General features: G+C 44.7%; 1 protein-coding gene across 3 annotated transcripts in view; it reads right to left on the reverse strand.

The window, feature by feature from the left end:
* Positions 1-23453, reverse strand: part of dhx15 (DEAH (Asp-Glu-Ala-His) box helicase 15) — a 61580-nt gene that overhangs the window by 21677 nt on the left and 16450 nt on the right. For all 3 annotated transcript variants that reach the window (XM_080792466.1, XM_080792465.1, XM_080792464.1), the window contains exons 6-8: positions 17106-17273; positions 1936-2022; positions 655-804 (exon numbers count right to left, since the gene is read on the reverse strand). In XM_080792466.1, the coding sequence (XP_080648592.1) occupies positions 655-804; positions 1936-2022; positions 17106-17273 (405 nt within the window). The remainder of the gene's footprint in view (positions 1-654; positions 805-1935; positions 2023-17105; positions 17274-23453) is intronic.

Consider the following 23453-nt stretch of genomic DNA (forward strand, 5'->3'; position numbering starts at 1 on the left):
AGAGATATTGTATAACATAAACGGCCATGCACGCTTTTTATGGCTCAACTCTATGGACCTGTGAATTGCCTGGTGTCACTTAAAATGGTGTCACTTGAGCCTTCATTTTCTTCCTCGTACTTTGGTGTTCTTTTTTTTTTTTTACAAAAATAGCCAATCTACAAGCTCATAATAATGTGTTGCATTCGCATTTATTATTATTATTAATATCGACTGCCTCCCCCTGGCCAGCCGGGGTGCCTGATGGAGGGGAAAGGAACTGGTTGGAACGCTACGTCCAACCAGGGAAACTCCCCCCTGTCAGGTGTAAAGGAGCAACTTGGACAACTCAGGCATGAAGGAAGCATGAGTTCAAGTCCGTTGCTCTCTCCTTGTCCCCCATATAATTATGGGGACTAGGTTGCTCTCCCCTTGTCCCCCATATATGGGGACTAGGTTGGTCTCCGGTTGGTCTCCCCTTGTCCCCCATATATGGGGACTAGGTTGGTCTCCCCTTGTCCCCCATATATGGGGACTAGGTTGGTGGAGGGTGTGTAGAGCCCAGGATCAAAAGATAATTGACACGGGGGTGAAAAATGGTTTACAAAATCGTGAAACATGCCCAGTCATGTTTCACCTGACTGGGTCATGTTTCAGGTGATGGCTGTCACCCACCTGCATTTCCGTCTTGTAGGCCTTCTCCGTGTAGAGACGGAAGCACTTCCCCGGGCGCGTCCTCCCGGCACGTCCTGCCCTCTGCTGCGCTGACGCTTTGCTGATGGCCGTCACCAACAGGGACTCCACTCTGATGCGCGGGTTGTAGACCTGGAGGCAAAATATTTAAGCATTATGTTATATTTTAGCTATTGAAAAATATTAGATCTACAAGCTCGTAGCGCGGCACTGTAGATCTGCTATTTTTCAATAGCTAAAATCTGCATTTTTTTTTTTTTTAAATCTTAAATGTGGCACAAATCTTTGAATATATATTCTTTCAGAGCAAACGTTTTTAACTCAAATCTTTGCTTCTGTTAGGTCCCTGGAACAACATATTTTCAGATGGTGGTCGGCGGCCAATTACATATAATTGTTTGGGGTCCTTGACAATATGAAATATTGAGAACCACTGATACAGAAACATGAGGTTTTTCAGAAAATTGTCATGATTTAGAAGACTATATTTCCAGGCTAAATTTGGTTCAAGTCCCAGAGCTCGTCAGGGGCACGTTGTTCATTCCATTTGAATACACAACGCACGAGGGGGGGTAAAAACAAAAACAAAATCAATGTACACACACACCAACGCAATAATGATACATAGATGGTAGCCAGCAGAGACATTGCATGCATGCACGCACACACACACACGCGTGCACACACACACACACACACACACACGTGTGTGCACACGACGCACACGCATGCCTCATCCCTGATTGAGCCATGGGTGTATGACTCGGCCGCAGCCTGCAGAAATGTCAGCGGAATAAATAGCGGTCTTTTTTCCATCTCTGCTGCTGTCAGGTGGGTTAGAGCAGCACTGTGTGTTTATCCCATTCTGACCCGAGATCAGATTCATACGAGGTTTTCCGCTGGACACACACTGGTCTGATTAACCCATTCTGACCTGAGATCAGATTTAAAAAAATGTCAGTCGTTCTTCGATTTTTCAAAAATAGCAGACCTACAAGCTCGTAGCGCGCCACTCGGTGGCGCGCTACGAGCTTGTAGATCTGCTATTTTTCAATAGTTAAAGCATAACATGATGCTAATACCAAAATGGGTTCCCGTTCAGAATGGGTTATCTGGGGATTCTCAGGCAACCAGAAGCAGATGATCGCAGCAGATAAAAGAGAGGCATGGAGGGGGGTGTGTGTGTGTGTGTGTGTGTGTGTGTGTGTGTGTGTGTGTGTGTGTGTGTGTGTGTTGGGGGGGTTGGGGAGGGGGGAGGCTAACCTTTTGCTTGGCAAATCCGGGATCAATTACGAACACCACGCCGTCAATGGTCAGGGAGGTCTCTGCGATGTTGGTCGACACGACGACCTGTAGGAAATGAGAACAGCAGGATTCAGACAGAGAGACGTCCAATGAGAACAGCAGGATTCAGAGAGACGTCCCGCCTGGGGAAGACGGCGGGGGGGGGGGGGGGGGGGTGGCGGAGCAGCACCAGGCTGGACGAAGAGGTTGGTTTATAGCACATTCTGGACGGGAACGGGGAACACCCTTTTTTTGGTGTTTTAAGAGTTGTTATGATTTAGGTATTGAAAAACAGCAGATCTACAAGCTCATAGCGCGGCACCGAAAAATCGTGAAAATGCGGCGCAGATCTTTGAATATATATTCTTTCAGAGCGAATGTTTTTTAACTCAAATCTTTGCTTCTGGGGGGTCCCTGGAACTACAGATTTTGAGATGGGGGGTCGGCGGCCAAATACATATATATATTTGGGGGTCCTTGACATGAAAATGTTAGAGAACCACTGACATAGAAACATGAGGGTTTTTTCAGAAAACGGTCATGATTTGTATAATCGTCCTCAGGTCTAAATGGGTTAGAATCACGTGGCAACTCCTGCACTTCCAACACCACCACACGGAAACACACTGTATACGGATGGAATGTGGCACGTGTTCAAAACACGCCAAACCAACCCCTCAAAACAGTGCCGTCACGCTTTGAAATGAATATTATAAACAATAGTTGGGAAAATGTCATACAGGGGATGGGAAATATATCCATTATATTGATGTTGTGGATATGAGGCTTAGATATTCTAAGGAATTGTGGAAACAATGCAATATTGTGGAGTCAGTATCGTCATTTCTAGCCACAATTTGCAACACTAGATCTTTTTTTTTTTTATAATGGGATGAATCTTAAGAGTTGCAATACCATCCAGTGACTGCAATTCATCCAAATTGCTTTTGCGATCTGCTTCAGTGATGCTTGCGGAACTCGACTTTGTCTCGTTCCCCTACCGCATCACTGTCGTGGCAATAATCACGTTAAACAACACCCCCTCTCTCTCTCTCTCAACACTGTCTCGCTGTTTCTGGCGCCCCCTACTGGCCCCTACTGGTACATACTCATGCGTCACATAGGCGGTTGCACCACTCAAAAACTAAAAAACAAAAGTCATCTTTGGCGGTGTGGGCTTATGAAAAAAAGTCGTCATTGGCAGAGAATGAGTTTTAAGTACCCCCGCCCCACATTCTTCAGGATTTGTTCCGGTTATAACAAACATGGAACTAATAAACCAAAGTCAGAACTTCACCGGTTTTACGGAAGGTTCCGGGTTATGGAAGGGAAGGTTCTGGGTTCTACCCTTCACAGTCGGAAAGAGCCCATATCATATATTATAATGAAGCCGCTGGGAAGACTGCTTCAGTGACAGCGTGCGTGCGTGCATGCGTGCGTGCATGCGTTGGGGGGGGGGGGGGGGGGTATGTCACAACCAATCCCACTCGAGGACTGGCGACTGCCTGGTGAGAGAGCCGTGTGGCTCGTGTTCCGTGTCAGGCTTCAAAAAGGAGAGGCTAGAGTTGTTTGCAAATTTATTTTCATTCTGTTATTTTTTTTCTTGACACACATTACATTACTGCTCGGCTTGAACAGACAGACATTCAACCACCAAACAGCAACACATGGTAATACAGAGAGCTTTGAGAAGGCAGGCAGAGAGAGAGGGGGTGCCGTGCTGTGTTGCAACGCAGCGTGTGTGCTGCGATGTTGGGTAAAAAAACGTGCGCGCACGTGCGTGCGTGTTTGTGTGTGTACATGAGTGAGTGAGTGTGTGTATGTGTAAGGGGGAGGGGGGGGGGGACAATTCCTCAAGCTGTCAGGGTGGTACACGGGGCTGATCAAAGCAGCAGGGCTGGCTGTAACATTTATTTTCTATCAAATTTAATCCATTCTGGGCGGAAACCCCTTTTTTGGTGTTTTAAAGCATTATGTTATACTTTAGCTATTGAAAAATAGCAGATCTACAAGCTCATATGCTTGAATATGCATAAGCTGGTAGCGCGACACAGAGTGCCGCACTACGAGCTTGTAGATCTGATATTTTTGAAAGATCACAAAAAATGTGGCGCAAATCTTTGAATATATATTCTTTCAGAGCGAACGTTTTTAACTCAAATCTTTGCTTCTGGGGGGGGGTGGGGGGTCCCTGGAACATTGCGGCCTAATTACATATAATTCTGGGGGCTCCTTGTCATGAAAATGTTTGAGAAAGACTGACATAGAAACATGGGGTTTTCTCAGGAAACTGTCATGATTTAGAAGACATTTGTAGAATCGTCTTCAGGTCTAAATGGGAACCCCTTTCGGTGTTTTAACTAAGCATTATGTTATACTTTAGCTATTGAAAAATAGCAGATCTACGAGCTTGTAGGTCTGCTATTTTTTTTAAACCGTGAAAATGCGGCACAAATCTTTGAATATATATTCTTTCAGGAGACTTTTTTTTTATATTTCGATGTCAGGCCTTAATGGGTTAATAGGGCACAGACAAATACTGCAAAAGGAGAGAGAAGAGGGTTGGGGAAGAAGAGAGAGAAAAAAAAGTTGAAATGAAAAGCCTTTGGGGTTTGTAGAAGTGATGCAGACGCGTTGCGGAGCCTCGCGTTCTCACACATCTCTCCCAGATCCCAGATCCCTTTCTATTACAATTATCCCACAGCAAAGGCTGTCTATGAGAAATGACAGCTGAATGGGAGCAACGAAATCAAATGAGTCACATCACCCCATTGGGTCTCGACTCTCTCTCTCTCTCTCTCTCTGTCAGAGGAGAGGAGAGGAGAGGAGAGGAGAGGAGAGGAGGAGTGAAGACAGCTGGGGATGGCCGCTGGGTGGGCCATTATCTATCTATCGCAGTGCTGAGTACTGAACACCAAAACAGGCAATGAATAAGTTCACTACATTCACACACATTTCTATGCCTGATTTCAGTTTTAAATAAACCTTTGGTAAACTTTTGAACTGCCTTGTGTTGAGTTATTATGGTATGGTCCTCCTGGCACCTAACAGTTACTTTCCAACTTTGACAATGAGCCCTAATGAGCCAGTGGCAATCTCAAACCCTCACCCTAACCCTAACCTCCCACGGGGCAGCACACCTAAACCTAACCTTAACCCATGTCTGACCAATGACTAGTCTGAACTAAGTATGCACCCCCCCTAAACCTAACCCGAACGGCCTACCCGGGAGCCAATCAGACACATGGTGAGGCGGGTCTACCCTAGAACGGTGTTGGTGGGATTCACAATCACGCGTCACAGACCACTGTTGTGGGAACTGCCGCTCCCAACTACGCCTAGCGTTTATATTATATTCTTTCAAATATAAGGCCGGATGAAAAATGCCTCACTGCACTTTTACAATCTTTGACTTGCTCATTCATTAATTGCAAAAGACAGGAAGAAGTTATAGGCGGTTACAAAAGAAATAAAAATATCAGAGGGACTTCGCCCTCACACAGGAGGGAGGGAGGGAGGGAGGGAGGGAGGGAGGGAGGGGTTTAGAGAGGGGGGGGGAAACGGATCCGCGCAAGAAATGTTGAGCACGCATTTTGTTTCCGGGAGAAGAGAGCGTCTCGTGTTAAAAAAAAATCTAAAAATGTGCCAGCCTGTTGGTAGCCTCCTCCCCGGTTTCCTCAGTGCACTCGTGATGATTAACCCATTCTGACCTGAGATCAGATTCATACGAGGTTTCCACTGGACACACACTGGTCTGATTAACCCATTCTGACCTGAGATCAGATTCTAAAAAAATGTCAGTCGTTCTTCGATTTTTCAAAAAATAGCAGACCTACAAGCTCGTAGCGCGCCACTCGGTGGCGCGCTATGAGCTTGTAGATCTGCTATTTTTCAATAGCTAAAGCATAACATGATGCTATAACACCAAAATGGGTTCCCGATCAGAATGGGTTAAACATTTTGGAAGTGAAAACCCAAGGCTTCTGTAGTCTTGGCTGATCATACATGGTCCAACGGAACCCATTCAGAACACTGGCCTTTGTAGCCTCAGCGCCTCTTGGGGTCGCCTTGAAGCGCTGAGCCCCCATAGGGACTTTTAAATCCCACCTTTTAACCCATTCTGGACGGGAGAACCCACCCTGTTGGTGTTTTATTTAAAGCATTATGTTATGCTTTTAGCTATTGAAAAATAGCAGATCTACAAGCTCATAGCGCAGCACTTACGAGCTTGTAGGTCTGCTATTTTTTTGAAAAGTCGTGAAAATGTGGCCCCAAATATCTTTGAATATATATTCTTTCAGAGTGAACGTTTTTTATTTTTTTAACGCACATCTTTGCTTCTGGGTCCCTGGAACAACATATTTTCAGATGGGGGGGTCGGCGGCCAAATACAGATAATTCTGGGGGTCTTTGACATGAAAAAGGTTGAGCACCAACTGACATAGAAACAGTGTTTTGTTTCCAGAAAACTGTCGTACACATTTCGTAGAATCGGCGTCAGGTCTGAACGGGTTAAGCGAGGATTTTTTCCCCCAGCCTGAGAATGCCTGACTGTTTAGTTATTAATGCCAAGGATGGCCCTCTCCCCCCCCACACCTTATTCAGCCCTTGACCTCTTGTAATTCAACCATCAAAAAAACCCCAACCATCCTCCCTTTTTATTCATGCAGAAAAATGAAGGGATGGCAAAAAGGACTGGCATGAGATTGGAACTCTGAAGATGGTGCGGCTTGTGTGGCTTTCTACATCATTTCTGTATTTCTTTCTTTCTCAGGGGAGAGCAGAATGTGATAGAATAGAATCTCCTCAGACTGAGCAAGATATAAATGCTGTGGAACTCGATTCTTAAGGCTTGAGATACATACAGCATAGCACAACTTAACTTTATGTTTCTGCAGTTTTTTTGTTTATTTAATAAGGTTTGCAAAGCAGGAATGCTCATTTTCAGTAAAATCACAGTCTAACATCTGTAGTGTCAACTCATTCTTCAGCGATTATGAGATCCGTACTTTACCGACTATCTCACTGTAGCTCTGATCCAACATTATTTCAAGTTGTGTGACTTTGTAAAAATCGATAAAAAGCCTAAGAGCTATGGACAAAATCAGGCACTAAGTTACACTACTTTCTCTCACCATTTGAAATAGTAAAAAAAATGGCGAATAAGTTCAGGCGTGAGGTGATTGGTGGCGCACAGATAGCACCCATAGTGTTATATTCCGAACAAAATGTTCCACCCCCAATCACTGTGATTGGCTGAGAAGTACAGAGAGAGAGGGTGCTGGTTTCAGGCTTGCCAACTCTGATGCCAGCGCTCAGCGCGGGCACAACGCTCCCCGGGCAGCTCAGCAGGCGAGGCCTCACGACGCCAGTCTCAACAACAGAGGAGTAACTTAGGCCCAGAGTCAGATGCAGAGTAACTTAGGCCCAGAGTCAGATGCAGAGTAACTTAGGCCCAGAGTCAGATGCAGAGTAACTTAGGCCCAGAGTCAGATGCAGAGTAACTTAGGCCCAGAGTCAGATGCAGAGTAACTTAGGCCCAGAGTCAGATGCAGAGTAACTTAGGCCCAGAGTCGGATGCAAAGAGTCAGAGGTTAACTGAGGGAATGACATTCGGCATTAATGACCCGTTTACCGTTTGCTATATTTTATTCAGAGTGACTTCAGAGCATAATGTTTAACACATTAAGACCCTGACGACCGTTCTACAAAATGTTCTTTTAAATCATGACAGTTTTCTAGAAAAAAAACTCATGTTTCTACGTATGTCAGTGGTTCTCAAACTATTTCATGTCAAGGACCCCAAAAATTATATGTATTTGGCCACCGACCCCCATCTGAAAATATGTTGTTCCAGGAAACCCCCCTCCCCCAGAAGCAAAGATTTGAGTTAAAAATGTTCGCTCTGAAAGAATATATTCAAACATTTGGGCCACATTTTCATTTCTTTTTTTTCCATTTTTTTTGCATCTGTCTGCCATGCTCTATAATACTTGGAACAAGCCTCTTTCATCATGTGATGAATTTTAAACACGATCTCTCTCATATTGGAAGATTTCAAATATATTGCATGGACTATAAAAAAAAACAAGAAATCAGCCTGGTCAACATTGGAATTTAACCAAAGCCAACTGCTTGGCTTGGTTGAAGGCCATTAGCTACACCCAGTGGCACATAGGTGTGTGTGTGTGTGTGTGTGTGTGTGTGTGTGTGTGTGTGTGTGTGTGTGTGTGTGGGGAATCAACACATCTTTGTGCAGTCAATGAGCCACGCTGTTGCAGTCTGGAAGCTAAGTGACCGCCGGCCAAAACCAAAACAAAATAAAGATAGGCCTGGCTGTGATGTCTCACAACAGACACCGCTAACCCATTTTGGCCGGGAGGAACACCCTTTTGGTGTTTTAAAGGATTATGTTATACTTTAGCTATTTAAAAATAGCAGATCTACAAGCTCATAGCACGGCACCGAGTGCCGCGCTATGAACTTGTAGGTCTGCTATTTTAATCGTGGAAAATGTAGGTGCAAATCTTTGAATATATATATTATTACAGAGTGAACATTTTAACTCAAATCTTTGCTTCTGGGGGGAGGTCCCTGGAACAACATATTTTCAGATTGACATGAAATATTGAGCGCCACCCGATACAGAAACATAAGGTTTTTCAGAAAACTGTCAGGATTTTGAAGACATTTTTTTAAATTTCGACATCAGGCCTAAATGGTTTAAGTCGAGCCAACAATTTGCCCACGAGGAGTAGAAGATGGCACAGAACGCAACGCCCATGTCTGACCTCTCTCCTATTGAAGAAGAAGTTGCCACTGTCCCTGTTGTATGCCAGGGGTCAAGTTGATGATGATGCCCCTGATGGACACCATGTTGGACCCTCTCTCACATTTCATCACAATCACATTGAGCCGCATGGATTCTGAAGGCATAATATGCAGGGGCCGGGCCGGGCTGGGCCGAGGAGGCCATTATCACAGCGACCAAAGCAACTGGCTTGGCTCCTTGCAGTCTGTCTGTCGGTGTAGTATAACCGTCTTCATCAGTAATGTCATTAGAGCATCATCTCTGCACGTTATTTCAGGGTTATTAACCCATTCTGGGCGGGAACCCCTTTTTGGTGTTATAGCATTATGTTATGCTTTATAGCTATTGAAAAATAGCAGATCTACAAGGTCATAGCGCGCCACCGAGTGGCGCGCTACGAGCTTTGTAGGTCTGATATTTTTTGAAAAATCGAAGAACGACTCACTTTTAGAAAAGTGTCAGGACGTAGAAGACATTTTTAGACTCTGATCTCAGGTGAAAATGGGTTAACCAATCGGGATGGGGTGGGGGGGGGGGGTTGTGTGTGCGTGTGTGTGTGTGTGTGTGTGTGTGTGTGTGTGTGTGTGTGCGCGGCGGGGGCTTGGCACTATGGCTAACACAGGCCATCTTTCAGCGGCGACCCCACTGGGGAAAAGACATCTTGTTGACAAATAAAGCCTCCTCCTCTGATTGGTAAAAATGGAGAGCATGACTCCAACAGTCCGCATTAGGCCTTCTCATTGAAATGGATAGCGGGAGGGAGGGAGGGGAGGGGGGGGGGGTCCGTCCAGCGCTGACATTTGGGGGCCAGCATCTTAAAAAACGTGCGAATGCCGCAAAACAAACCCAGGCCGGCGAACAAAGCCCATTTGTCAGGGACAATCTAGGATGCGCCGGTAAGAGACAGAGCACGGATTATAGTCTTTGTTAGCCCATTCTGACCTGAGACCAGATTCATACGAGGTTTCCACTGGACACACACTGGTCTGATTAACCCATTCTGACCTGAGATCAGATTCTAAAAATGTCAGTCGTTCTTCGATTTTTCAAAAATAGCAGACCTACAAGCTCGTAGCGCGCCACTCGGTGGCGCGCTATGAGCTTGTAGATCTGCTATTTTTCAATACCTAAAGCATAACATGATGCCAACACCAAAATGGGTTCCCGTTCAGAATGGGTTAGTAATTACAGTGAATTGCAGCTTTGCCTCTGAATCATTAAACCATTTCGGGCGGGAAACCCTCTTTTTGGTGGTTTATAAATAAAGCATTATGTTATGCTTTGGCAGATCTACAGGCTCGAGCTATACGAGCTTGTATATCTGCCATTTTTTTAAAACCCCGTGAAAATGAGGCGCAAATCTTTGAATATATTCTATGTTCTTTCAGAGCGAACATTTTTAACTCAAATCTTTGAATATATGTTCATTTCAGAGCGAACATTTTTAACTCAAATCTTTGAATATATGTTCATTTCAGAGCGAACATTTTTAACTCAAATCTTTGAATATATGTTCATTTCAGAGCGAACATTTTTAACTCAAATCTTTGAATATATGTTCTTTCAGAGCGAACATTTTTAACTCAAATCTTTGAATATATGTTCTTTCAGAGCGAACATTTTTAACTAAAATCTTTGCTTATCTGGGGGGCATCCTGGAACAACATATTTTCAGATGGGGGGTCTGTGGGCCAAATTTTGGGGCTCTTTGACATGAACAAGTTTGAGAACGACTGACAGAAACATGAGGTTTTTCAGAAAACTGTCAGGATTTAAAACCCTTTTTTTTTAAAGAATCGTCCTCAGGTCTAAATGGGTTAAACTGTTCAAAAACGGGAGATCAGTGGCTTTTTCAGGGAGAAATGGAGAGATGACGAATGAGCGCGTTATGATAATTGACGGATGCTTAATGCAGTCGTTAGCATGCGTAGCAGCAGTTTGCAGGCGGATTATTTCACGGCCCTTCCTTTTAACCCATTCTGTCCGGGAACCCGTTTCGGTGTTGGCATCATGTTATGCTTTAGCTATTGAAAAATAGCAGATCTACAAGCTCATAGCGCGCCACCGAGTGGCGCGCTACGAGCTTGTAGGTCTGCTATTTTTGAAAAATCGACTGAAAAAACGACTGACATTTTTTTAGAATCTGATCTCAGGTCAGAATGGGTTAATCAGACCAGTGTGTGTCTAGTGGAAACCTCGTTTGAATCTGATCTCAGGTCAGAATGGGTTAAAAGGGTGATTTATACTATAGTTGTTGCATGCCAGCTTTTGCAGCACACAGAAAATAGCTAGATCTGAGATCTACAAGCTCACAATTGCGTCGCACGGCAATGCGTCGTGAGCTTTACAGACCTGCTGTTTTCTGTGTGCAACACGGAGGTCGTGCAACAAGTATAAATCTGGCATTATCTGGCTTGGCTGGGCAACATACACATGTTTTCTAACTCATTCTGGGCGGGAACCCCTTTTGGTGTTTTAAGCATTGTGTTATACTTTAGCTATTGGAATATAGCAGATCTACAAGCTCATAGCGCGGCACCGAGTGCCGCGCTATGAGCTTGTAGGTCTGCTATTTTTTTTTAAATGTGGTGCAAATCTTTGAATATATATTCTTTCAGAGTGAAGGTTTTTAACTCAAATCTGTGCTTCCGGAGATCTCTGGGACAACATATTGTCAGATGGGGGGTCGGCGGCCACTTACAGATAATTCTAGGGGTCCTTGACATGAAGTAGTTTGAGAACGACTGACATAGAAACATGATGTTTTCAGAAAACTGTCAGGATTTAGAATTATTTAATACAGAAGGATGGTCTTCCTGCTTTCTTTGTCGCACCGTCCAACGGTGCCATGGAGGACTATGCATGGCAGGGGCGTCCTCTTCCCTGAGCCAAGCCTAAGCCTGACCGCATACCAGAAAGGTAAGTTTAAGGTAAGAAGACATTTGTAGAATCGCAACATACACTGTACATATCTCAAGTCAGGGTCATTTAAACTAACTTTCAACACAATCGCTACCCCAAAAGCTGTTCCACAATGTCACCAGATGGAGGTTCGCACTGCCGGCATTACTGTGTGGAGAAACAGAAAGCAAACGAAAGCCCAAGTTCTATAAAATCAGAGACTTGGGGCCGATACCAACCTCAAGTACTCGGTACTCGGAACCGGCCCCCGAAACTTTGACCAGAGTACCAAAACATCCAATTGACACTATAGGCTGAACGAATGCAACGAATGACTTGCTCCAACAACAAGTCTGACCCAACAAACACTGCAGCAAATCAGCAAAATACAGACGATCTACAAGCATAACTGACAACTGACAAGTGTAGATCGTAGATCAACAATCGCTATCGGCAAGTACTAAAAGTTAAGTACTTGTACTCTAAAGTAAATGAAAATAAATGGTATTGGGACAACTCTACTATAAACCGGACCACTGTAGCTCAATCTACGAGGACCTCGCCGTCTCCTGGGGACGAGTAATACTCAAGGCAGTCGTCCCTGTGTGTGTGTGTGTGTGTGTGTGTGTGTGTGTGTGTGTGTAACCACGCACCGTCTTTCATGTCCACACGGCTTTGAACCGTACAGGCAAACACAGGAGGGATGATGTTTGAACTTTGGAAAAAGATCCCCATCTCTGGCTTCGGAATAATCAAGCCGGTGAGAATGCCGAGCGTGTGTGTAGTACACACACACACACACACACACACTCACAGAGACACACACACACACACACACACACTCACAGAGACAGCTGGTTGGGATGAAACGATACATCACAAGCAGGGAGGGGAGGGAGACCCAGTGGTAGACGGTGGGTGGTGGACATAAACCACATAAGAACCCTCTAGGCCTAGTAAACTGGACTTTAGTTGGCACAGTACTTGGACCACTTTTTTCCCCCACATCTACAAACCTCTTCTTCCAGAAAAATCACACCTGTGTGAACTGAGTCGTGCAACTCCCCTCTCCTCTCCCTCTCTCATTAGCAGGCAACAGTGCAGCACTATCTCTCTCTCTCCATTTCTGGCACAACAGCGCCCCTACTGGTACCCAGTCATACTGGTGCTCATAGTCACATTAACGTCAGGTGAACACAGACATTGCTGTTCCTTGGAGTGGTTGCACCACTCAAGAATAAAGAGACACATCTACACACGCACAAGCTTGTAGATTTGCCAATTTTGGCTAATGTTCCCCACAGGATATGGACGTCGACTACCTTTTTCCACTGACAAAAACTATTGGAAAGCAAATGTAACCTAAGCAGAGTTGGGTGTAACGAGTAACGGAAAATATCGTTACTGTAACGACACTACTTTGGTCGGTAGCGAGTAATATAACGACACTACTCCTCCAAAATTGATAATCACACTACAGTTACTGGTCGCTTTAGCGCTGCCGTTACTCGCTACTTGCGTCATGTGGCTGCTTTCAGCAGTGTTGCTTTAGAGAATAATGCACACAACGGAGATGAGTTGAACATGAACACTAATGGTGCGCTGGCAACGCAGTACGCAGTACGGACTAGAACATGTCAAACCGGTGTCAGATCATCAGCAGCACAGCATTTTTCGTTACTGTCGTGGACTCGTAGGGTGGCCAGACGTCCGGTTTTAGACCCACCTTTCCTCCTCCCAACTCAACCTCTGGCCGGACACATCATTGTCCGTTTTTTTGTGATATAGCCTACAGTGCTTGTGTCATAACTGTCATTTAAGTCGTCTCTGTTATTAAAATCTCCGTAGCACTTTTCCGCTGCACAGAAAGCTCCCAGTCTCCCCACTGTCACAGAGACAGAGCAGGCGTTGGGGTGTTGCCATGTCCGCTTATTACAAGCGACTTTGGGCTTGTTTTATGATAGCCCAGTCAGGCTTCTTTTGGGCTGTTTTCATAGACATGGCTGCTTGTTTCTCTTCTAAAACCTGGCAACACTGCCAATGGGAGGGTCTGTTTGTTTGTTGTAGAACGTGTGCTCTCACAATCACTAGTTAGTTAATGTAGAGATAAATAAACGAAATATGCCGAAATGAAAAACTACATTTAATGAGCAATGGAGCAGGGGACTCCACATCATAAAGAAAGGGATCCTAAAGCACTGTGAACATAATTATAGTCTACTGATTTATCTCAGTCTCATTATTTTATTTGAATATATATTGTTGGGAAAGCTAATATTTGCCTAGAACCACGTGGTACAGTGGTTTTCAACCATTTTCATATCAAGGTCCAGTATGTATTCTGCATTTTAGCCATGGACCACCATTTGATGAGATTTGGCCTCACAGACCCCAAACTAAATATTATATTGTTGTGTGGCAGTTCAGTGCAAATTATTTGACAATGCATCTCAGGCGATTTTATGGAGTAACGCAAAAGTAATGTAACGAGTAATGTAACTAGTTACTTTCTCCAGGGAGTAATAAAGTAATGTAAGGCATTACTTTTTTCAAAAGTAATATGTAGTGCCTTACTTTTATGAGTAACGGACCCCAACTCTGAACCTAAGCTATGAAGACTAAAACTAAGTATACCGACAATGAAAACTAGACAAAAATGTTAGGAAGGGACTAGTGGACAAGAGATCCAGTATAAGTCTTTTTACACTTGGTTGCATGCTGAAAATATACGATCTACAAGCTCACAACGTGTCGCAGCGCTTTCAGCAGTCAAAACAGTCATTACGACATCAAGGCCCGCCAAAATACAGATTTAGTCGACTAAACCAACACCAACACATTCCAGCTGACTAAAATGTGACTAAAACTAAGTGAAAGCTAGTCAAGAGACTATGACTAAAAACTAAAATAGAAAATTGCTGCCAAAAACACCCCTGCCCTGACGACAGCCTGATCACAGGGAGGCCGGTGGCGGCGGTCGGTCGTGGTCGTTCATCAAATCACCTGCATCAGATTGTTTGCGGTGAATGTTTTCTAACTCATTCTGGACGGGAACCCCTTTTGGTTGTTTTAAGCATTATGTTATGCTTTAGCTATTGGAAAATAGCAGATCTACAAGCTCATAGCGCGGCACCGAGTGGCGCGCTACGAGCTTGTAGGTCTGCTATTTTTGAATAGCAAATCTTTGAATATATATTCTTTCAGAGCTGAACGTTTTTAACTCAAATCTTTGCTTCCGGGAAAAACATATATTTATTTGTTTGAGAACCACTGACAACAGAAACACAATGTTTTCAGAAAACTGTCAGGATTTTAGAAGACATTTCGTAAGAATCGTCCTCAGGTCTAAATGGGCTAATTCAGTTGGCGGGGAAGGGAAGAGAAGAGAAGGGACGGTCTGGTCCTCTGATATTCTATCTGATCCCCGTGCCAGCCAGCCCAGCTGAATGGCAGCGCCAGGTGGTGCCACTAGCGTGGGTGATGAGACCATCTGAATAGATGTCGTCAGACAAAAAGCCAGACGAGTCCATGTGTCAGTAACGATAACGGGGGATTGTTGTTCCCTCTCTGCTCTTTGGCCGTCGTCTGACAGCAGAGTGGAGGTGAAAGACGAACACTAAACAAACAACAAGGACGTTTTCACTTTGGTTATTTAGGGTGAACTTTAGTGGTTCTCAACCTGTGGGTCCGGGGACCCACAAGGGGGTCGCCACATGCGTCCCCAGATAACAGTGAAGACCCTTTTAATACCTAAAAAATCACACCCGTGTGAACTGAGTGGTGCAACTCCCCGCCCCATCACACCTCTCTCTCTCTCTCTCTCTCTCATTAGCAGGCAATAGTGGCAGCACTATCCCTCTCTCTGTTTCTTGCTACAACAGCGCCCCTACTGGTAGTTCATCGTCATATACCGGTGCTCATTGACGTCACATAGGTAGGTGAACACATAGGTGAACACGGACATTGCTGTTCCTTGGAGTGGCTGCACCACTCAAAAAAAAAAAGACCATTAGCAAAAGTAATCAAACTATACTATAAAAACTGGTCAAACATTGGCCAAGTTGTAAAATGATGTATGAAAGAGGATTTATTTTTTGTTGAAAATAGCCGATCTACAAGCTCACAAAGCCTTGCAAAGCATGTAGATCTGCCATTTTCACCTGCGGAACAGAGTCAAAAAGATGTAATGCCGCAACTCCTACATTTCCACGTGCCACCGAAATTAGCCAATCTACAAACGGTGGCATAAGACCATACATACACACATACATACATACACACAAAAGTTAAGAGCTTGTAGCTCTGCTTGCCATTTCCCGTGCGCAACACGGACACACTCACACAGCCAAGTATGCAGTATAAATCAGACTGGAGTTGATGAGAAGTCCATGGATTGTGGCCTACTCTTCAAAAGTGGCTTCAGAGCGCGGGGCTGCTGCGCCAAAAGCCAGTACTGGAGAGATACAAAAAAACCCTACTGTGTGTGAATGCAGTGCCTTCTCCTTAGCCTCAGAGCGAGCGTGTGTGTGTGTGTGTGTGTGTGAGTAATAATACCCCAGTTATAATTTAGAGCAGGGAGTCGGGACTCGCATGCTGACAAAGGCAGCATATGTTGTATGAGTCAGTTCTGCGTCAAAGCTGGGAGAGACCGGGGGGTAAAAAAGGGAAAAAAATGTTTTCAACACCCTTAAGTTCATACGTCGCTATTCGCTCCCTCTCAACTCGTCTCTTCCAGCTCACCCAACCACCTTTGTTTTATGCGTTTAATAATTTAAATGAAACTCCGTCTTTGCCGCGGACCTGGTGACGAGACCTTCATGTTATGATGACGAAACAGGAAATCAACCCATTAGGAGGGGAAAGGAACTGGTTGGAATAACGTGTTCCTTCCACGCGCTACGTCCAACCAGGGAAACTCCCCCCTGTCAGGTGTAAAGGAGCAACTTGGACACTCAGGCATGAAGGGAGCATGAGTTAAGTCCGTTGCTCTCCCCAGGTTGGCGGAGGGTGTGTAGAGCCCAGGATCACATTAGATGATTGGCACAGGGGTGAAAAATGGGTTACAAAATCGTGGGATAAAAAATATATAAAAAAAAAAAAGGAAATCAACCCATGCGCTGGGCTCCTAGGGCTTCTGGGAAATTGAAGCTAAAGCAAGTGGACGGGGGGGGGGGGGGTTTGTCTGGACTACAACCATCATGGCCGCTGGCTGGTTGCTGCCGAGCATAACAAACGGACGGACCATTTTTCGCCGGATTTTCACGGATCAAAAGCACCAAATACTTCAGCGTATGCTCTCTAAAAGGTAATAAAACAATATCGGCAGCGTAGTATATTTGATTAAAATGCGGGGTAAAGCAACGATAAGCAGTAGAACTGTTAAAGAGTGTTTTCATTCATAGCCAAGTGGGGCATCCATCCATCCATCCATCCATACCTTCCGTCCGATGGCGCCGCTGGGTTTGGCGGGCGGCGGAGGTTCAAAGATGCGTTGCTGCTGCTGAGGAGGCAGCGTGGAGTAGAGAGGGATGATCTTGATGTCGCCCGCATCCGGGCCCAGGTCATCGATCTCTCGCTTGATCCGCTTGCAGGCCTCGTCAATTTCCTAAAAAGAAAAGAAAGAAAAAAACAAGCCCAAATTGATTAACCCATTCTGACCTGAGATCAGATTCATACGAGGTTTCCACTGGACACACACTGGTCTGATGAACCCATTCTGACCTGAGATCAGATTATAAAAATGTGTCGTTCTTCGATTTTTCAAAAATAGCAGACCTACAAGCTCGTAGCGCGCCACTCGGTGGCGCGCTATGAGCTTGTAGATCTGCTATTTTTCAATAGCTAAAGCATGACATGATGCCGACACCAAAATGGGTTCCCGTTCAGAATGGGTTATATCACTTAATTACCAGCTGCATTATTATTATCTGTGGGTCTGCTGCTGACGTTATGCCACTTATTTAGCTGCGCTCCGCTGTTATGCTCAAATTAGTGACCCTAAAGAATCCTGAGGCAACATGGCTGGAGACGAGGCAGCCAATCAGAACTGCTCGACTAGCCATGCCGCGCAGGCGATGGGATGTTATGGGTTTGTTGCCAGTGGTGGCAACTGTCGTGACAGAAATAAGCTAAGTAGCCTCCAAAAACCAAACCAGGCAAAGCAACTGTGAATGAATCCACGTTAGGCTGGAAATATGCAGGCTTGGCAACCAGTAGCAGAAAATGATCTCCAGTGTGTACTACCCGGTCGGAACTATGGCAAGCTAATATTGACCAGCTGGTAAAAAGAATACAAAAATAAACAATGCGTCACATCTAATAGAAGAGTTTAGGACATTGAGGGGGCAGAAACCGAGCGCTAAAGCGCTGTTCATGCAGCCTGAACTGAGACAAGATGGAGTTGGAAATACATTGTTTTCAACGAGGGGCGGCGCAAACAAGAGCTATTTTAAGCATGTGTGTGCAACATGACAACTGTTTTAAAGTATTGTACAGTAAACAACTAAAGTCTCTTTAATGTTTATGTTAATAATAATAATCTTTATTGTCCCGAAGGATATTTATCTTCACAGGTCTGTTCAACACCAACAACCAAAAGCAGCACATAGTACAGAAACAACATAACACCAAGACAATACAACAAAAAACATGAGTTCCCCACTGTGTACAGAAACCATCCTATCGGCGGGGCAGTTTGTTTAATGCCGCGAAGGGCTGAGGGGACAAAACTGAAACGAACCTTTTTCCAGGGTTTGTTTTACTATTACTACAAAACAATCTAAAATAAAGGGATTTAACATCATTAAAGCTGGGCTGTTGTTGCCCTGAGTCCAATCCATTTCTGCCTATACTTCCGGTCCAGGACTATTTGTTGCCCCCCATTCTCAATAGAAGTCCACATAGGAGAGCCGCCATTGGACTGAAGCCTCATGAAGTGAGAACACAGTTTGCGTAACTATGTCTATATCTTAAGGCTCTGGCGTCTCTTAACTGCAGCCCAGAGTAATCTATAGTAAGAGAGTAATGACACTCCAGTTGGCTCCCATTGTAACAATGGGAATGCCGAAGTTCTCATTCTATCTCAATGGGATAGTTCCAGCCATAGGAGCAATGTGTGGAATTATAGCCCATAGGGCACCCGCTTTGTCTCAATGGGATAGTTCCAGCCATAGGAGCAATGTGTGGAACTATAGCCCATAGGCACCCGCTTTGTCTCAATGGGATAGTTCCAGCCATAGGAGCAATGTGTGGAACTATAGCCCATAGGCACCCGCTTTGTCTCAATGGGATAGTTCCAGCCATAGGAGCAATGTGTGGAACTATAGCCCATAGGCACCCGCTTTGTCTCAATGGGATAGTTCCAGCCATAGGAGCAATGTGTGGAACTATAGCCCATAGGCACCCGCTTTGTCTCAATGGGATAGTTCCAGCCATAGGAGCAATGTGTGGAACTATAGCCCATAGGCACCCGCTTTGTCTCAATGGGATAGTTCCAGCCATAGGAGCAATGTGTGGAACTATAGCCCATAGGCACCCGCTTTGTCTCAATGGGATAGTTCCAGCCATAGGAGCAATGTGTGGAACTATAGCCCATAGGCACCCGCTTTGTCTCAATGGGATAGTTCCAGCCATAGGAGCAATGTGTGGAACTATAGCCCATAGGCACCCGCTTTGTCTCAATGGGATAGTTCCAGCCATAGGAGCAATGTGTGGAACTATAGCCCATAGGCACCCGCTTTGTCTCAATGGGATAGTTCCAGCCATAGGAACAATGTGTGGAATGTGTGGAACTATAGCCCACTAACTATAGCCCACTAACTATAGCTTTGCGGCGAGATCAAAGCGTGTCACAACTCTTGATTACTCTGCTGCAGCCGTAACTTTGGGCAACACGACGCGACGCAAACAGCTTCAGAACGACGACACGACATGGAGGAGAAAACAACGGAAGGTGAACCTCCGGTTGATGACAGGTAGAGAGGGGGGGGTGGGGGTGGGCGAAGTGGGAGGCGGCCACGGGGAAGCGGTGGTTCCCCGCCAGTAACACACAGTACATTTGTTCTGCCTTATCGCTCCATCTTGACGGAGGAAATTAAACCTGGACCGCAGTGTGCTTCGCCGAGGCTCCCCGTGGCTTTGTTGTCAAATGCAGCAATCATGGAAAACACGGCGGCTACGCGCATGCAGCCACGCACGCACGCACTCATGCACTCACACACACACACACACAGTGACACAGCCAGCCAGACACAAACAGGGTTCATTATTCCACAGTGCAGTATTGTAAGAGAGGGGGGGGGGGGGGGTGTGTGAGATGAGACTGCAGCACTGATGCATAACCGGCGGAAAATCATGGCAGAACAGTTTAGTGGAGCTGAACGTCCTAGAGCCGTTGGGCTGCCAGACAGACAGACAGACAGACAGACAGACAGACAGACAGACAGACAGACAGACAGACAGACAGACGGACGGACGAGGACCTGAGCACATAGGCAGCGACAGGAATGAGCAGAAATAAAAACATGACGACAACCACAAAACAGATACACAGAAGGCCTCTGTAGAACATGTTAAAAGTCAGCCTGACACACAGATTATTCTTACTTCACGCAGTCGTGCTTTGTATTCATTTTATGTATTTCTTTAAAAGCTGGTGTCTAGCTAAACACACACAAGCACAAACACAAGCTATTCCAATAACCAAATGAGAGCGTAAACTTGTATTTTTTTTATTTTTTTTTAAATCAAACTGAATCTGACTGAAACTGACATGAAAATGAAATCCTCACAGCAGGTCCCCATTGTAATCAGCTACCAAAATAGAGCCTGTGCTGTTGCACCACCCACAGGCCAATAGGAGTACTGCAGACTAGGTACTGTTTTGCACCAATAAAGGACCAAGTTTGAGGTATTTTTTTTTACTTTACTAGACTTATTTTCTCTGGTCGCCGACAGAAATGACCTAATTTAAGTAAAAGTATTAATACTGTAATGTAATGTAAAAAAGGAAAGGGAAATCGTCATCAGTCATCAGGAAATGGCATCAAAATGTATTAAAAGTATCAAAAGTAAATGTACTCTTTATGCAGAAGATGGTTAAAGTCCGTTTTGTAATAAAATCGACAAAGTAACGATGTTTTCACATAACTGTAGTGGTGTAAAAGTACAACATTTGCCTTATATATGCCTGATATTCAGTAGAAGTAAAAGTACAGAAATTTGAAAATAAGTCTAGTAAAGTTATGTAAAGTAATGTACTTAAGTACAGAAAAGTAAATGTACTCTGTTACTTTACACCAACAGCTCCAGGTTGGCTTTGAATCGCAGCCACATTATTATCCGGTATTTCTTTCTCTCCTATTCTGCGTTCATTGTCCTCGCAAAGCTGCTCAAACAGGCACAGGCATTAAGGGGGCGTGTGCTTTTTAACCCATTCTGACCTGAGATCAGATTCATACGAGGTTTCCACTGGACACACACTGGTCTGATTATAACCCATTCTGACCTGAGATCAGATTCATACGAGGTTTCCACTGGACACACACTGGTCTGATTAACCCATTCTGACCTGAGATCAGATTCTAAAAAATGTCAGTCGTTCTTCGATTTTTTCAAAAATAGCAGACCTACAAGCTCATAGCGCGCCACTCGGTGGCGCGCTATGAGCTTGTAGATCTGCTATTTTTCAATAGCTAAAGCATAACATTATGCTATAACACCGAAATGGGTTCCCGTTCAGAATGGCTTAATGTGTCTGATCTGAAGGTTTTTCAGGTTCCAACATTCGCCACCGATTCTTAGGTTTTTATACAAATCATTGCGTGAGCGGCACTAGAGAGAGAAGGAAGGTGTCATTATGCGTGAGCCGGCGTGACCATTACGCACGAGGGCTGTGGCGAATATTTATAGCTCCCATCGTCCCGACTAGAAGAACTTGGGACATGAATATGAATCTCACTTTCCAGCCGTTAACCCATTCTGGGCGGGAAACCCTCTCTGGTGTTTTAAAGCATTATGTTATTTATATTTTAGCTACTGAAAAATAGCAGATCTACAAGCACTAGACCTGCTATTTTTGTAAAATCGTGAAAATGTGCCTGAAATATATAGATTGTTACAGAATGGGCTCATGAAAAAATCGTGAAAATGAGTCACAAAGTTGGAAAATATTCTTTCAGAGCGAACGTTTTTAACTCAAATCTTTGCTTCTGGGGGTGGGGTCCCTGGAACATAATATTTTCTGATGGGGGTACGCGGCCAATTACATATAATTCTGGGGGTCCTTGACATGAAAATGTTTGAGAACGACATAGAAACATGAGGTTTTTCAGAAAACTGTCGTGACTTAGAAGGCATTTGTAGATTCGTCATCAGGCCTAAACGGGTTAAATGTGCTCATTGTGCCTGTCATATTCTGATTCTAGTGTGAGCGACGTGCAGAATGGGGCGATGTGGCTGCACGACGCTGGAATGTTCTGGAACAAAGACTGTTGTGGCCGTGCATGTTAATGTTACCATTTAGCACCCTGTTGAGACACTGGACAGACAGACAGACAGACAGACAGACAGACAGGGAGGGGGGGTTTCAATGAGTTGTTGTAGATCGCTATGAGCTTGTAGATCTGCTAATTTTCAATAGCTAAAGTATAACATAATCAGGGCTGCACATAAGTGGTGCGCCAGTGCGCATGCGTCGTCAAAATTCATTATGCGCTGTCAATCAAGCGCCGGGAAGCGCTTCTGCGTACCAACAGCCGGGGCCGCCCAGAATGATTATTATGGCCAGAATACTAGTAAATTCTGTGGCCCACTGACTGGCACTCAAAGTAGCTAGTAGCTACTACTTTACTACTGAGAAAACCTGACATAAAATGGTTCGGCTTCTCCGTTTCAGATGTTAAAGTTAAAGTTGTAAAAAGGTCATGCTTTGGATGCTTTGCACTCTTTAGTCGACTAAAATGTATTTTGGCGGGTCTTGATGCCGTCGTAATGAGTGTTTTTACACAATCTACAAGCGCACAACGCGTTGCGCTGTGACGCGTTGTGCGCTTGTAGATCGCCTATTTTCAGCATGCAACCAAGTGTAAAATGACTTATACTGGATCTCTTGTCCACTAGAGTCCCTTCCTAACAATTTAGTCTAGTTTTTATTTGTTGACGAAATTGTCAGTATATTTAGTCTTAGTTTTAGTCACCATAGCATAGTTTTCTTCAGTGGAAAAAGGTAGTCGACGAACATTTTTCGTCTTAGTTTTAGTCGACGAAAACAACACTGGAGTGCTGGAGCAAGTTGCTGGTGTGCGATGCGGTCTCTCACAGCAACCGGGCCGGCCACAGACTTTTTACGGGTACAGGTTTTGGGAGGAGTGCAAAGCATTGCGGACTGGCACTGCTGCTGCACAACATGAAGCTTATCAACATGACAACAGCGTGTCCCGACATACTGTCCCTTATTATCGTAAAGTCGGGTAGTGTACACTACCTGTCTTGACTCTGTGTACGTCGCCTCGGCTAAAAACAAAAGGGAAGCCTGACGTATGCTTCGCCGTACGACGTGTCGTATGTTAAACAAATAGCCGATCTATTAGCTCACAACGTGTCGCCTCCGCAACACGTTGTGAGCTAATAGATCGGCTATTTAAAAAAATAAAAGGAAAAACGAAGTATCTATAAATATTGCTTTGATGCTCATATTATCCTTGGGAAGTTTTAAGAAGTTTGTATTAGAATATGCATATAGGGCTGGAATACACATGGACCTATAGCTGCAATTTGCAACTCTAGA

This window comes from Protomyctophum bolini, assembly GCF_963924005.1.
Source record: "Protomyctophum bolini genome assembly, chromosome: 20".
In the NCBI taxonomy this organism is placed as follows: domain Eukaryota; kingdom Metazoa; phylum Chordata; class Actinopteri; order Myctophiformes; family Myctophidae; genus Protomyctophum; species Protomyctophum bolini.